This window comes from Eleutherodactylus coqui, chromosome 12 (genome assembly GCF_035609145.1).
Source record: "Eleutherodactylus coqui strain aEleCoq1 chromosome 12, aEleCoq1.hap1, whole genome shotgun sequence".
Lineage (NCBI taxonomy): Eukaryota > Metazoa > Chordata > Amphibia > Anura > Eleutherodactylidae > Eleutherodactylus > Eleutherodactylus coqui.
In genome coordinates, this window is record NC_089848.1 from 118,606,577 (window position 1) to 118,622,839 (window position 16,263).

The window sequence follows — 16,263 nt, forward strand, 5'->3', positions numbered from 1 at the left end:
GCTGAGTGCTCCGTGAACAGCCGGGTATGAAGAACACAGCGGTCCAGCTGTGTTCTGCATACCCTAATCGGAGCGCTCAGGTGTATAACAGCTGAGCACTCCAAGAAGAGAACAGCTGGATGCAGAAGACAAGCAGCTCTGTTTGTCTTCTGCATACCCCGCTCGGAGCGCACAGTGATCACTCAAAACTAAGTGATCACCTTGCCCTGTAAATGCACACAACGATTATCGCTCAAAAGTCGTTCAAAAGACATCTTTTGAGCGATAATTGTTGTGTCTAAACCAGGCATTAAACACTTCAGCCAAAGAACTCTTCTAAGCAAACTTTGCTATCCAAAGAACCAATACGTGTCGGTGCGCCTACTTCAGCTGCACTACGGCTAGTTGTCATCACCAGTTGGCATCCTGTATGCTTAAAACTCACTCCTGTAACTATCCTGATCAGTCTTGTGAGGGTAAAAGTGACAAGGCAAGCACTTCATGGATCTCCAAACTTCACCTGAGAGTGTCATCTATTAACCCTTGAAGTACAGCACAACTTCTTAGCATTAAATGGAGACTGCTGTGGCAACTGCCAACTGAATGGACTATACTCTTGTTTGACCCTGATGAGCCGAAACCTTCCTCACAAGACCCCATATAGGCACAGCCCTTCACTATTTGGCTGTTCTTGTTTTTTGTAGAACTCAATCATCTCCATGAATATACAGCAGACTTTCCATTCACCACAATACTCCATTTATGCGAAATCACTTTTTACTGCTGGAGTATATGCCGATATCCATATCTATAGGACCCCATTGGCCTCCATCGGGCTGGTATACCCTTTTTCTGCTGGATGGAATAGCGCAGTCTGCTGGACTATTCCAAACGGAAGAAAACTGCAAAAACATACAGCAGGTAGTTTACATTTTATTTAAAAGGAAGCCTATGGGGGAGACATGCCCCTCTATGGCTATACAACGGCATAGGTCACAGACATCCCTCACTGCTGTACAGTACATCCTCCCAACATATACCTCCAATGTACACAGCAAATGCAGTGCGAATCAATTTACCTGGGGGTAATCCCAGACTTTGGAATAAATCTCCAACTTCATCCTTCAGACAGTTAAGCTCTCGCTCCTCTTCTGCAGTAGCACGAGCGCGTGCCTGGATGATGTGGCGTTCCACGTTGTCACACTCCACCATCCTCCTATCATGCTCTGTACGAATCTGTAGACAAGAAAAAAAATCCATAAACTAAAATGAGAAGACAACAATGCGTGAAACATATTAATTTGGTAATGCAACATTCAATCTACTAATCTGTGGGTGAACTAATAGCACTGGCTTCAAGCATGAAGATGTTACTATAAACCCATGAAATACAATAATTATTGCACAGAGAGGCATGAAGGGAATCAGCAGCATGGTGAGAGTGTGCAGAGATGAGTTGTGCCGGGAAGAAGTCATCATGGTGGTCTGGGATGGATAGAGAAGAAACGGCAAAATGCACAACCTAAATCATGGAAGATGTCACCTGTGATCACTGAAGGTAACTGCACTGTAATGGCTATGTCCTGTCATTGTGTAGTGCTGGCATCTGACTATTATACCTTATAGTGACTGCAGTATATAGAACTGAGTGGCTGAAGGTAAACATATATATAATTTTTTTTTACTTCTGCAGGGAAACTTAGGGGCACATGTTTTTTGAGGCTTTGTGTCCCTGATCTCTAAGATCATAGCCAAAGGTCAAAGCCTCTGGCTGCTACTACATCAATGAGACCCTGCAATGTGACAGTCAGAGACAGCTGCAGGCAGTGAAGAGGAGTTGCACGAGCATCCAAAGCTGAATTTTTGCGCCAGAAACCATTAGCCTTTAACGGCAGCTCTTCAGGGACTTAGATACAAGTCTTCATATAGGTAAGGAGAGAGCAGCCCCTAAACTCACAGGACTCAGAAAGTGATAATCTAGGCCTTCACAAACTAGACAGAAGGTGAGAGCTTAGATACACTCATTGTCAAACACATGAAGCACCTAGAAGGAGTCATTGGCATCAAATGAAACTAAGTGATTACAGTATCAGAGCAAAAGGATAATGTACTGCAGAACACTGAACACTTCAAGGAGGCTCTAGTACCCTGTTGCACCACCTCTAGCTTGGATACAAGATGTGATACAGATGGGCATGGAGGCTCTAGTACCCTGTTGTACCGCCTCTAGCTTGGATACAAGATGTGATACGGGGGGCATGGAGGCTCTAGTACCCTGTTGTACCGCCTCTAGTTTGGATACAAGATGTAATACGGGCAGGCATGGAGGCTCTAGTACCCTGTTGTACCGCCCATAGCTTGGATACAAGATGTGATACGGGCGGGCATGGAGGCTCTAGTACCCTGTTGTACCACCTCTAGCTTGGATACAAGATGTGATACCGGGGGGGCATGGACGCTCTAGTACCCCGTTGTACCACCTCTAGCTTGGATACAAGATGTGATACAGGCAGGCATGGAGGCTCTAGTACCCTGTTGTACCGCCTCTAGCTTGGATATAAGATGCCATACGGGCAGGCATGGAGGCTCCAGGACCCTGTTGTACCGACTCTAGCTTGGATACAAGATGTGATACGGGGAGCATAGAGGCTCCAGGACCCTGTTGTGCTGCCTCTAGCTTGGATACAAGATGTGATATAGGCAGGCCTGGAGGCTCTAGTACCCTGTTGTACCGCTTGGATATAAGATGTCATACGGGCAGCATGGAGGTTCTAGTACCCTATTGTACCGACTCTAGCTTGGATACAAGATGTGATACGGGGAGCATGGAGGCTCTAGTACCCTGATGTACCACCTCTAGCTTGGATACAAGATGTAATACGGGCAGGCATGGAGGCTCTAGTACCCTGTTGTACCGCCCATAGCTTGGATACAAGATGTGATACGGGCGGGCATGGAGGCTCTAGTACCCTGTTGTACCACCTCTAGCTTGGATACAAGATGTGATACCGGGGGGGGCATGGACGCTCTAGTACCCCGTTGTACCACCTCTAGCTTGGATACAAGATGTGATACGGGCAGGCATGGAGGCTCTAGTACCCTGATGTACCACCTCTAGCTTGGATACAAGATGTGATACGGGCAGGCATGGAGGCTCTAGTACCCTGATGTACCACCTCTAGCTTGGATACAAGATGTGATACGGGCAGGCATGGAGGCTCTAGTACCCTGTTGTACCACCTCTAGCTTGGATACAAGATGTGATATAGGCAGGCATGGAGGCTCTAGTACCGTTGTACCACCTCTAGCTTGGATACAAGATGTGATATGGGCAGGCATGGTGGCTCTAGTACCCTGTTGCACCGCCTCTAGCTTGGTTACAAGATGTGATATGGGCAGGCATGGTGGCTCTAGTACCCTGTTGCACCGCCTCTAGCTTGGTTACAAGATATGATAAGGGGGGCATGGAGGCTCTAGTACCCTGTTGTACCATCTCTAGCTTGGATACAAGATGTGATACAGGCAGGCATGGAGGCTCTAGTACCCTGTTGTACCATCTCTAGCTTGGATACAAGATGTGATACAGGCAGGCATGGAGGCTCTAGTATCCTGTTGTACCATCTCTAGCTTAGATACAAGATGTGATACAGGCAGGCATGGAGGCTCTAGTATCCTGTTGTACCATCTCTAGCTTGGATACAAGATGTGATAGGGGCGGGCATGGAGGCATACAAGTTCTTTATTGTATTTTGCAGCATATCGCTCTATATTTGTGGTAACTGAGTCTCTAGATCATACAAACTCGTAGGCTGTGGAAGTTGATGTCCCAGATGGTCCCATAGATGTTCTATTGGTGATAAATCAGGGCAGACCACGGAGTGTGACAATGTTGTGGGGGCTTTCTGAGACCCCCTTGTGTGTGCGGCCGAGCATTATCTTGCTGCCTCTTGGAAGCCGCCATGACAGGAACACATGTGGCTGCAGGATGTCCTGAACATATCGCTGAGCTGTCATTGTCCCTCGTACCACTACTAGGGGGGACCGACTGTTGTATCTGATGGCCCCCCAGTCCATCACACCAGCAGGGGGCAGTGTGCCGCTCCAAAGCAAAGGCAGGATAAAGGTGCTCACCCTGAGGTCTGCAGACACAAACATGGCCGTCGTCAGTGCCCAAACTAAACCTGGATTCATCACTAAGAACAATCCAGTTCCACTTCGTAGCGTCCAGTTTCATCATTCACAACACCACTGCAAACGGAGGTGATAGTAAGTGGATGTCAAAGGCCGTACATGTAATGGGCACTGTGAGACCAAATGTCCTTCAGCCAGGCATCTAGAAATGGGTCCAACAGAAAAAGGGGCCTGTAACAATGGCGCCCCCTGTCTCCGGATGGCGGACAACAAAACAGTTGGAGCTGCTGGTGCTTGTTGGATGTCTCTACTGGTGGTCTGTAGGGGGCATCCTGAGCCAAGTCACCTTGTGTGCCCTCACACATCCACTGGTCCCAACAACCCCTAACAGTCTGATCAGACGCTCCTCTCTACTGGTGGTCTGTCGGGGGTCCTGAGCCCGGTCACCTTGTGTGCCCTCACACATCCACTGGTCCCAACACCTCCTAACAGTCTGGTCAGACCCTCCTCTCTACTGGTGGTCCGTAGGCGGCATACTGAAAGCGGTCACCTTGTGTGCCCCATCCACTGGTCCCAACACCTTCTAACAGTCTAGTCAGACGCTCCTCTCTACTGGTGGTCTGTAGGGGGCGTCCTGAGCCCAGTCACCTTGTGTGCCCTCACACATCCACTGGTCCCAACACATCCTAACAGTCTAGTCAGACGCTCCTCTCTACTGGTGGTCTGTGGGGGACGTCCTGAGCCCGATCACCTTGTGTGCCCTCACACATCCATTGGTCCCAACACCCCCTAACAGTCTGATCAGACGCTCCTCTCTACTGGTGGTCTGTAGCGGGCGTCCTGAGCCCGGTCACCTTGTGTGTCCCCATCCACTGGTCCCAACACCTCCTAACAGTCTGGTCAGACCCTCCTCTCTACTGGTGGTCCGTAGGTGGCATACTGAAACCAGTCACCTTGTGTGCCCCATCCACTGGTCCCAACACCCCCTAACAGTCTGATCAGACGCTCCTCTCTACTGGTGGTCTGCAGGGGGCGTCCTGAGCCCGGTCACCTTGTGTGCTCTCACACATCCACTGGTCTCAACACCCCCTAACAGTCTGATCAGACGCTCCTCTCTACTGGTGGTCTGTAGGGGGCGTCCTGAGCTCGGTTACCTTGTGTGCCCTGACACATCCACTGGTCCCAACACCCCCTAACAGTCTGGTCAGACGTTCCTCTCTACTGGTGGTCTGTAGGGGGCATCCTGAGCCCGGTCACCTTGTGTGCCCTGACACATCCACTGGTCCCAACACCCCCTAACAGTCTGATCAGACGCTCCTCTCTACTGGTGGTCTGCAGGGGGCGTCCTGAGCCTGGTCACCTTGTGTGCTCTCACACATCCACTGGTCCCAACACCCCCTAACAGTCTGGTCAGACGCTCCTCTATACTGGTGGTCTGCTGGGGGGTCCTGAGCCCGGTCACCTTGTGTGCCCCCATCCACTGGTCTCAACACCCCCTATCAGTCTGATCAGACGCTCCTCTCTACTGGTGGTCTGTAGGGGGCGTCCTGAGCTCGGTTACCTTGTGTGCCCTGACACATCCACTGGTCGCAACACCCCCTAACAGTCTGGTCAGACGTTCCTCTCTACTGGTGGTCTGTAGGGGGCGTCCTGAGCTAAGTCACCTTGTGTGCCCTCATCCACTGGTCCCAACACCCCCTAACAGTCTGATCAGACGCTCCTCTCTAATGGTGGTCTGTAGCGGGCGTCCTGAGCCCGGTCACCTTGTGTGCCCTCATCCACTGGTCCCAACACCCCCTAACAGTCTGATCAAACGCTCCTCTCTAATGGTGGTCTGTAGCGGGCGTCCTGAGCCCGGTCACCTTGTGTGTCCCCATCCACTGGTCCCAATACCTCCTAACAGTCTGGACAGATCTTCCTCTCTACTGGTGGTCTGTAGGGGGCGTCCTGAGCCCGGTCACCTTGTGTGCCCTCATCCACTGCTCCCAACATCTCCTAACAGTCTGCTCAGACGCTCCTCTCTACTGGTGGTCCGTAGGCGGCATACTGAAAACGGTCACCTTGTGTGGCCCATCCACTGGTCCCAACGCCTCCTAACAGTCTAGTCAGACGCTCCTCTCTACTGGTGGTCTGTTGAGGGCGTCCTGAGCCTGGTCACCTTGTGTGCCCTCACACATCCACTGGTCCCAACACCTCCTAACAGTCTGGTTAGAGGGTCCTCTCTATTGGTGGTCTGTAGGGGGCGTCCTGAGCCCGGTCACCTTGTCTGCCCTCACATCTCCACTGGTCCCAACACCCCCCAACAGTCTGGTCAGACGATCCTCTCTACTGGTGGCCTGTAGGGGGCGTCCTGAGCTTGGTCACCTTGTGTGTCCTCACACATCCACTAGTCCCAACACCTCCTAACAGTCTGGTGAGACTCTCTACTGGTGGTCTGTAGTGGGCGTCCTGAGCCCGGTCGCCTTGTGTGCCCCCATCCACTTGTCCCAACACCTCCTAACAGTCTGGTCAGAACGGAAGATGGGGGACAATTCATGGATACAACCATCCAGCTTCTTACATCCCAGACTCTAGTAATGGGGTGAAATCTCTTCTCTGCATCTTAGAGGCGTCTAGTGGTCAACAAGCTCTACACAAGCGGAAGAAGAGGTGACTACACACAAGGGACCTCCGAGAGCCTCTTATAGGCCGGGGGGGAACCAGTTCTAGGGCCTCCGGTGACAAGACCGTTCATCTAATCACAACACAGATCTCATCATTTACAGATCTGCCCAAGATGGAAGTGCATACCAAGTATTGCAGCAAAATGACAACTTCCTTCTGGGGCGTGACTTTTTTTTACAAACAGTGTATATTACATACAGTATTTATAATAAATATATATATATATATATATATACACACACACACATACACACACACACACACACACACACACTTACATACAAGACAGGCATATGATAAATAATGTGAGGAGAATAGGATATACTTGTATATACGTAGTGTGTGTGAATATATATGAATCTGTTCGGTAGTTTACACTGAGAATCTGTGACAAATCTGCCCGTCTGAACACGGCTGTAAGGCTCCGGCAACTTACTTGCTGCAGCTCCTCTACAAATCTCTGATGGTACGGGTTGTCTCCTCCCTTGGAGCGGATCAGCTTGGCTCCCGTGTCTTTACCAATGACTTCTCCGGTATAGACATTTTTGAAGAGACTTGTCAATAAATGAGAGATATCCTGCGCAGAACAGAAATACTGATAACCCCGACCAGACAATGTCTCTTCACAGTGTCATTTCTGACAATTATCCAGATGACGGCCCGTGCGGTCGGCGAATACACGCACAGACTCCAGGCGCACCCGTGTGTCATTTCTAGTCTTTAAGGGGTCTTTCTATCATGACATTTATCCCTCATTCACAGGATAAGGGATAAATGACTGATCACTGGGGTCCGACCCATGAGACTGGAGTGGTGGCGCACGTGTGACCGCTGCTCCACTCACTTCTATGGGACGGAGGGAGATTGCAGAGCGCATGGATCTCCACCTGTCCCACAGAAGAGAGCAGGGGATAGAGTTGTGCCTCTCCACTCCATCACATGGGGCATTCCTGTGCGCTGGACTCAGGATACCCAGGGGTTCCAGCGATCAGAAATGGAAGAACCCCTTTATAGGACCTTTTACCGCTACTGACTTGTTTCAGTAACTACCTGTATCCCCATGAAATAACAAATCATTCTTTATTACAACTTTCTGCTGAGCTTTTCCTCTGTAGTTCCTCCTAGAAATTCATTAATAAATTGACACAAGGGTGTTACTCTTCACTGGGAATGGTAACAACATACTGGTGTTAATTTTTTAATACATTTCCAGGAGGAACAACAGAGGAACAACACAGAATTCTAAGAAATGATTCTCCAGAATGGTTATATTGTAGAAACAAACAGTGATGGTTTTTCAGAGCCCTGAAAACTTCCGTCAGCGGGTTACTCAGAAACGTGATACAAGTGCCTGCGTAAAGCGCTGCTCGCACAGGTCTTGGGGTCAGTATTCCTCGGTTCTGGGACCCCTGATGGACAGAATCGCTTAGCTCCGTTGAGGTATTCTGCCCAGGTAAAAAACAAACCTATAAGGCCGGTATCACACAGGTGAGAAAATAATGCGAGATCGGTGCGAGATCGCATGAATATGAACCCCATTCTTTTGATTGGGGTCAAGCACAAATCGCGGCATGTTCTACCTTGTGCGCACTCTCGCATTACATCTCCCATTGTCTTCAATGGGGCCAGCGGCAGCATCGCACCATGTGCTGCGATCACGCGGCGCAATGTGAGGTTTCCCCACTGAAAACAACGGGAGAAAGTCTGCGATCCTCCACCACGGCTGACTGCCACGGCGGAGGATCGTTACTTCCCCCACGCTGACAGCCACGGCGGAGGATCGTTACTTCCCCCACGCTGACAGCCACGGCGGAGGATCGTTACTTCCCCCACGCTGACAGCCACGGCGGAGGATCGTTACTTCACCGACGCTGACAGCCACGGCAGAGGGTCACTACTTCACCGACGCTGACAGCCGCGGCGGAGGATCACTACTTCACCGACGCTGACAGCCGCGGCGGAGGATCACTACTTCACCGACGCGGACAGCCGCGGCGGAGGATCACTACTTCACCGACGCTGACAGCCACGGCAGAGGGTCACTACTTCACCGACGCGGACAGCCGCGGCGGAGGATCACTACTTCACCGACGCGGACAGCCGCGGCGGAGGATCACTACTTCACCGACGTGGACAGCCGCGGCGGAGGATCACTACTTCACCGACGCGGACAGCCGCGGCGGAGGATCACTACTTCACCGACGCGGACAGCCGCGGCGGAGGATCACTACTTCACCGACGCGGACAGCCGCGGCGGAGGATCACTACTTCACCGACGCGGACAGCCGCGGCGGAGGATCACTACTTCACCGACGCGGACAGCCGCGGCGGAGGATCGCTACTTCACCGACGCGGACAGCTGCGTGTGTGTTCACAGGTAGCAGACTTTGGTGTGGATCTGCACCAGTCGGTGTGAATTCTGACATGGTTTTTGGCGGATATGCAGCAGATTCACCCTTCAATTAAAGGGATAGGTCTGTTGAAAATCCACAGGGAATTCCACAGCAAGTCTGCACCAATGTGGATTTTGCTGCAGATTTTGTGGTGCATTTTGCGCAGTTTTTCCGCAGTTGATAATCGCACCGTTTCTGCTACACGTGAACGTACTCTGATGAAAACTGTCAGGAACAATATGGCTCCACAGAAGCAGAACTGAAGGAACCCAGCGAATTTTGTCCCGTATTTTAGCAGAACTCAGCGATGGAGGTTCTGAATCCCCAAGGAAGGTGGGCTGGTCCGAAATGTGGGCACCCCCTTCCCGCAGAACTTACTCCGTCTTCTCATAGTATCATACCTGCGTCTGCTCAGAAGAAGGCTTCGGCCGGTACATGGCTGGGTCTGCGGTCAGAATGACTCTCGGAAGATCCTCATCTGTGGCCATCGTGTCTTGTGTCTTGTGTCCAGGACCTCAGATTACTACGCAGTAAAGCAAACAGTAACACTATTATAGCAGTATTACAGATCACGTCCAGAAGTTATTATATGGAAGAACATCCTGTTACACCGACCTATTCACCCAACCGAAATCCCGGATAACGCAAGCACATCTCTGGCAGGCCTGATGCACACGGGCGGATCTGCACTGCGGAATCCACAGTGGGTGTCCGCCTACGGGTTCCGCAGCAAATACTGCCCACAGGCATGCGATGGGAAATCGCTTTTTTCTGTACACAAGCGGAAATCAATTTGCGATTTTTTTCACTCGTGGAGAGAAAATCACAGCCTGCTCTAGGCGGCGTGGATTCCGCGCAGACAGCTTCCATTGAAGTCAATTCGGTATCGCAGTGATCGGCTGATCGAGGTGAAAGAATGATCGCGTTATCTCCGAATAGTGAACGCTGTCAAACAAAGCCCAAAAAACAACGGAGGAATTTCTGTGGGTTTTTTCCATCTCTGCGCCCTAAAAAATGTAATAGAAGTCAAAGAACGCATTATATGTACCTCGTAAAAATGTAACTCGTGCCCCCTTCAATGAGGCCTAATATCCGCGGGGAAATCACATGTTGGCAAGCGTGATGTCGCACTCGCCCGTGTGAGATGAGCCTGGAGGTGCTGCGACGCACCCGGATACTCCACGACATGCAGCGCCATATTTCGCCGCGGGGATCTCCACTAAAATCCACATCTGTCTGATCTGCTGATTTTGGCGCAGATTTATGGCAGAATTTAGCCATTTACAAATCTGTGTCAAGATCCATGTTAGGCCGCCTGCACACAAACATGGCGGACCCCGCAGGGTATCCGCCCCTGTGCCCGGCTGGTGCCCCCGCGTACCTGTTCTCTGTGCTGCGGATGTGGCGGCCGGCACACATGGGCAATACAGATAATGCTGCGCCGTCGCTAGGCGATGACGTGGATCCCGTGACCTTTCTGCAGTGAGGATTGCAGAAGGGCCGCCCGTCAGACGGCTTCCATTGACTTCAAGGGGAATGTGAGAAAATCGTATCGCTAAACGTGATTTTTACACGCGTGGAAAACTGCATGTATTTTCAGTAGCAAAGATCAAAAGTCGCGCTCGTGTTTACGAATCCCACCCAATGGAGACAATTGGCGCGGTCTGTGGACTCGCAGAAAAATAGATCATACTGCGACTTTTGTATCCGCGACAGACGGGTGTATTTCAGGGCGCGGTTTAAGCGTCTTGCAACACATGAAACTCGCCGGTGTGAACGCGCCCTGACGCATGCAGCCGGAATATTCTGGTGTGTAACGGACCTATTAAAACTCCAACTCACCCCACAGGTAACGGGCCCCACAGGTAACGACCCGCACAGGTAACGGGCCCCACAGGTAACGACCCGCACAGGTAACGGGCCCCACAGGTAACGACCCGCACAGGTAACGGGCCCCACAGGTAACGACCCGCACAGGTAACGGGCCCCACAGGTAACGACCCGCACAGGTAATGGGCCCCACAGGTAACGCGCCGCGCCGGTAACGCGCCGCGCCGGTAACGTCCCGCGCCGGTAACGTCCCGCACCGGTAACACGCCCCATCGGTAACGCGCCGGTAATGCGCCCCACAGGTAACGACCCGCACAGGTAATGGGCCCCACCGGTAACGCGCCGCACGCCGTGACGGTACAGAAAGATGGTAAAGTTATGACTCTAGGAGGGCAAACGTGAATAAAACGGGAACTGGCTGCAGCGTCGCAGCGTTAACGTATTTTCACACAACGTACATTTTTACGTATGGGCTGACAAAACAGCCATTCAGCGGCCTGGAGGGTTTGTACTCCGACCCTCGGGAGCTTCATGGCCGCCATGTTGTGTCACCCCCAACCACTGGAGGAGCAATTAATAATTAATGAGGGCAGAGTTGCAGAAAGTGTCATAAGCTGCAGCCCCGAGAGGAGACATCACGTGACCCCCGCTGTGCGCGCGCGGCTCCCGGACTTACGGTAACAGATGGACTTGGTGGTGCGGAGGAACACAATCACAGACTAGCCGCGTCCATTGGTTTCCGTGGTAACACTGGGCGGAGTAATACCCTGACAGAACCCATCCGGCTCTTCTATCGGCTCTCAGTCCTGAGGAAACAAATGCCGCCACCTAGCGGATGCTCGCTGTCAGTGCGCGGCCGTCCGAGCAGCTTGCTGCTGGTGATTATTACCACATGAAGCATCTAATAATATAATGCTACATTAACCCCTTGAGCACACGGATAATTGTCGTTTTTCTTGTTTTCTCATTTTTGTCTTTTTCTCTCAATTTTCAAAAAAGAAAACCCCTTATTATTTTTACACAGACGTTGCCGCCGGAGGTCTTGTTTTTGGGTGACGAGGTGTAGTTTTCAGTCGTACCATTTAAAACACAATAAAATGTACTGAGAAACATTTCTGAGTAAGGTGGAATAGAAGAAAATGTAATTGCGCCATTTTTATTGTTTTTACAGCACACAAGTGTGGCAAAAATGCTGTGAACGTTATTTGTGCGATTACGCTGCGTGCTTCTGATTTTGGGACCAAAACAGTCGGAGAGAAATCGCACTCATTCATTTTAATGGGCGTCCGCGCGTGGGCTGGAGTTTGGCGCATGTTTACAAGTAGCGGAAATGCTGCGCAATTTCCAAAGTGGAAAATTCTATGAAAAAGTCTGCAGCGTTTCCACAAAAGACACAAAAGAGTCGATTTGGACTCAACATCAGCGACGCTTCCGCCGCTGATCTCAGAAGTTACCGCGCTCTTCCTGTCCTCCGAAGTCTTAGCGCTGTTGAAGCTTCCGCCGCTGATCTCAGAAGTTACCGGCTCCTCCTGTCCTCCGAAGTCTAAGCGCTGTCGGCGCTTCTGCCGCTGATCTCAGAAGTTACCGCGCTCCTCCTGTCCTCCGACATCTTAGCGCTGTCGGCGCTTCTGCCGCTGATCTCAGAAGTTACCGCGCTCCTCCTGTCCTCTGAAGTCTAAGCGCTGTTGAAGCTTCCGCCGCTGATCTCAGAAGTTACCGCGCTCCTCCTGTCCTCCGAAGTCTTAGTGCTGTCAACACTTCAGCTGCTGATCTCAGAAGTTACCGCGCTCCTCCTGTCCTCCAAAGTCTTAGCGCTGTCCACGCTTCTGCCGCTGATCTCAGAAGTTACCGCGCTCCTCCTGTCCTCCGAAGTCTTAGCGCTGTCGACACTTCCGCCGCTGATCTCAGAAGTTACCGCGCTCCTCCTGTCCTCCGAAGTCTTAGCGCTGTCGACGCTTCCGCCGCTGATCTCAGAAGTTACCGCGCTCTTCCTGTCCTCCGACGTCTTAGCGCTGTTGAAGCTTCCGCCGCTGATCTCAGAAGTTACCGCGCTCCTCCTGTCCTCCGAAGTCTTAGCGCTGTCGACGCTTCCGCCGCTGATCTCAGAAGTTACCACTCTCCTCCTGTCCTCCAAAGTCTTAGCGCTGTCAACGCTTCTGCCGCTGATCTCAGAAGATACCGCGCTCCTCCTGTCCTCCGAAGTCTTAGCGCTGTCGGCACTTCAGCCGATGATCTCAGAAGTTATCGTGCTCCTCCTGTCCTCCGACGACTTAGCGCAGTCGACAATTCCGCTGCTGATCTCAGAAGTTACCGCGCTCCTCCTGTCCTCCGACGTCTTAGCGCTGTCGACACTTCCGCCGCTGATCTCAGAAGTTACCGCGCTCCTCCTGTCCTCCATAGTCTTAGCGCTGTCGACACTTCTGCCGCTGATCTCAGAAGTTACCGCCCTCCTCCTGTCCTCCGAAGTCTTAGCGCTGTCGGCGCTTCCTGCATCAGGCACATGGCGGCCTCTCATGAGCGCAGCGCTGCTGGTCAGGTGATGCCACTTCCGTATCACCTTATTAGCGGAGTTGTGCTCACTAGAGGCCGCCGGGCTCCCGGGGAAGGAAGAGCTGAAACCGCGAAGACTTCAGAGGAGAGGAGGAGTGCGGTATCTTCTGAGATCAGTGGCAGAAGCGCTGTTGATTTTGAGTCCCAGTCCGCACCCGTGGTGCAGATATCGGTTCTGTGTCTTTTGCATAAATGTGGCGGATTTTGCAGTGGAATATTTTACTAAGTACAATCTGCAGTATTTCCGCCACGTGTAAACGCACCCGACGAAAGTCCAAGGGAAAAAAGAGCTGCTTGTCTGATTCTCGGCCAAAAATTGCGCATGTGCGCGGTCCTGTATACCGGACAGTCAATAGACAAAATGTCCGTGCGCCGTCTGATGCGAGCTGCGCCGGCCTATTGAAATCAATGGGAAAAGATCGCAATCTCCTGCCGCGGCAGGGATGAGGGGATTCCCCGCAGTGATGTGAAGCGGTTTCCTTGTGAGTCCTGGATTGCCCGGGTAGCCTTTGGTAATGTGTTCCAGAGGACCGGTGCTGCTCTGGAGAAGTCTTAGAGGCGGGAATGAGAAGTTCGAATTAAAGGGGCGCTCAGGCTGGTTTCGTTAGCAGAGCGGAGAGCCCGGGCTGGTTGATGGATTGAGATGAGGGAGGCAATGTATGGCGGCATTGCGCTGTGCAGGGCTTTGTGGATAAAGGTAGCTCTCCCTTTTTTTTCGGGCAGAGTTTCACAACTCGATATCGCGCTCGCCCGTGTGAAATCAGTTTAAGACGTCGGGCTTCCTGCAGCTCATGCACATACGCAGTACGAGGTCTTCTAGCCCGTAAGACCTTCTTCAGTATTGATGAGGACGTTGTATCTTTTTGTATTTGTAGGTCATCACGTTTGATAACCTCCTTTATGTCGTGCCAAGACCCCTCAGCTCGGCCCCCCAATAAACAGGATGCGAGTACTGAGTACACGGGAACACTCAGGCAGGAAGCAGACGTCCTGCGGGATCCCTCTACAGCCAGAAGTGCAAACACTTTCTTACTCTTTAGCTAATTACCATCATCATCATCACTCAGTAGAGGGTTAAGATACTCTGGACGGCGGGCGCTTCGGGCATTTGGGGCATATTCTACAGTAATCCACAACTTCTGATTTATTCATTTAGTTCTACATTTTTCCATAAATGCGGCAGAATTAAAGCCGTATAAATATCCAGGCCTCTTCAGATCCAATCCATAAGCCGGAAGAAGTACCCTGCGTTGGTTCGGAAGCTCGCTATTATTACATCATGTATTTTTGTTAGCCATTAAAAGGTATCATATCTACAAGATTACGTCGTTTGTCTTGCTGAGAACAATCACAATTAAAGCCGCGATACACAGAAAATATTTGCTGACCACTGCGAAAGGACGTCCGCCAATCCAGGGTGCATGGGGAGTCCCCCACTGTGTCTCTTTGGGGAAGCAAGGGTCAGACTGATTTTAACCCATCATTTTCCTTAAGTGGTTCCAGATTTTGATGGGACTTTGAATGTAGCAATGCCAAAAAAATAATTCTAAAGAAAAGGGGTTTTATTGTGCAAAAGTCCAAAAACCTAAAAAAATATCTATATCATTTTGGTATTGTTGTAATCGAACCCACACACAGAAAAAATGTATCATGTGATTTATGTTCCATGATGAAGGCTAATTTCACACGTGCGGCGATGTCGGGCCGTGAAATATGTGCAATGTCCCCGCGGATGCGAGGTCTTTTTCTGTTAAAACCACCTTGCATCACTTCAGGAAAGTAGCGATCCGCCATCATGGCTGTTAAGAGCGGCAAAGGATTGTGGAGTGTTTCCTATTGTTTTCAATGGGCATACCTCGCATCGCACTCGGGTGCCCCTCGTACACCGTGCAATGCTGTGCCAGCCCCATTTAAAACAATGGGCGATGCGAGGCGTTCCGAGGGAACGGACAAAAATGAGAGATGCTGCAGGTGCCGCCGCCGATCAGTCACTTTTACACCGCGGAAATACGCCCCTGTGCACTGATGCGTCGTAAGCCGATGCATCAGAGGGGCAGCGTATATCATCTGGGCATGAAAATGTGGCCAAAATACGCCCGTGTGAATAAGCCCTAAGGCTTATGGGTTGTTGTTTGCATTGGTGGCCAATCATTCAAAGTAAATGGCAACAGCTGCACTACACAAATAGCGTAACATCATGTAGTGCGTCTACATTACTAACGAGTGTGCCAGCCGCCCATCCATACATTATTGGTAAAGTATTACTCTAATGTCATAATTTTACTCTTCTTTAGGCCGCCTGCAGACGAGCGGGTCAGATCCGGCAGCGAGAATTCTCGCCGCGCGATCCGACCCGAGCGCCTGCAGGGACGAGCGTGTACTCACCCGCGCCTGGCGGCCCCGGCTCTTTCATGTGCCGGCTGCCGCGCAGCCGGCGCATGCGCAGACCGGAGCCGGCGGCCGGGTGAGTGCGTGCCCCGCAGAAAATTAGGACATGCCGCGGTTTGTTTGCCGTGCGAGATTTCGCGCGGCCAAACCGCGGCCGTCTGCATAGGAGTGCGTATTTTAATGCACTCCTATGCAAACTTTCAGCGGCGGAAATCCTGCGGGAAATCCCGCGGCGGGATTTCCGCTGGTGTGCAGGCGGCCTTACATTCAGGTTGAGGCCAAATGTTTCACTTTCAGTTTTAATCTTCTATATCAGCGGCTTCAGACC

The 16,263-nt window shown here is 51.4% G+C and overlaps 1 protein-coding gene across 2 annotated transcripts in view; it reads right to left on the reverse strand.

The window, feature by feature from the left end:
- Positions 1–11,746, reverse strand: part of DLEC1 (DLEC1 cilia and flagella associated protein) — a 102,250-nt gene extending 90,504 nt beyond the window's left edge. The window contains exons 1-4 of one of the 2 annotated variants that reach the window (XM_066585791.1): positions 11,674–11,746; positions 9,569–9,690; positions 7,211–7,351; positions 1,059–1,215 (exon numbers count right to left, since the gene is read on the reverse strand). In XM_066585791.1, coding sequence (XP_066441888.1) covers positions 1,059–1,215; positions 7,211–7,351; positions 9,569–9,655 — 385 coding nt within the window. In that variant the 5' untranslated portion in view covers positions 9,656–9,690; positions 11,674–11,746. Of the gene's footprint in view, positions 1–1,058; positions 1,216–7,210; positions 7,352–9,568; positions 9,691–9,782; positions 9,805–11,673 lie in introns of those variants that run through there. The other variant, XM_066585792.1, reaches the window with a different exon arrangement.
- Between the last annotated feature and the right edge of the window lie 4,517 nt (positions 11,747–16,263).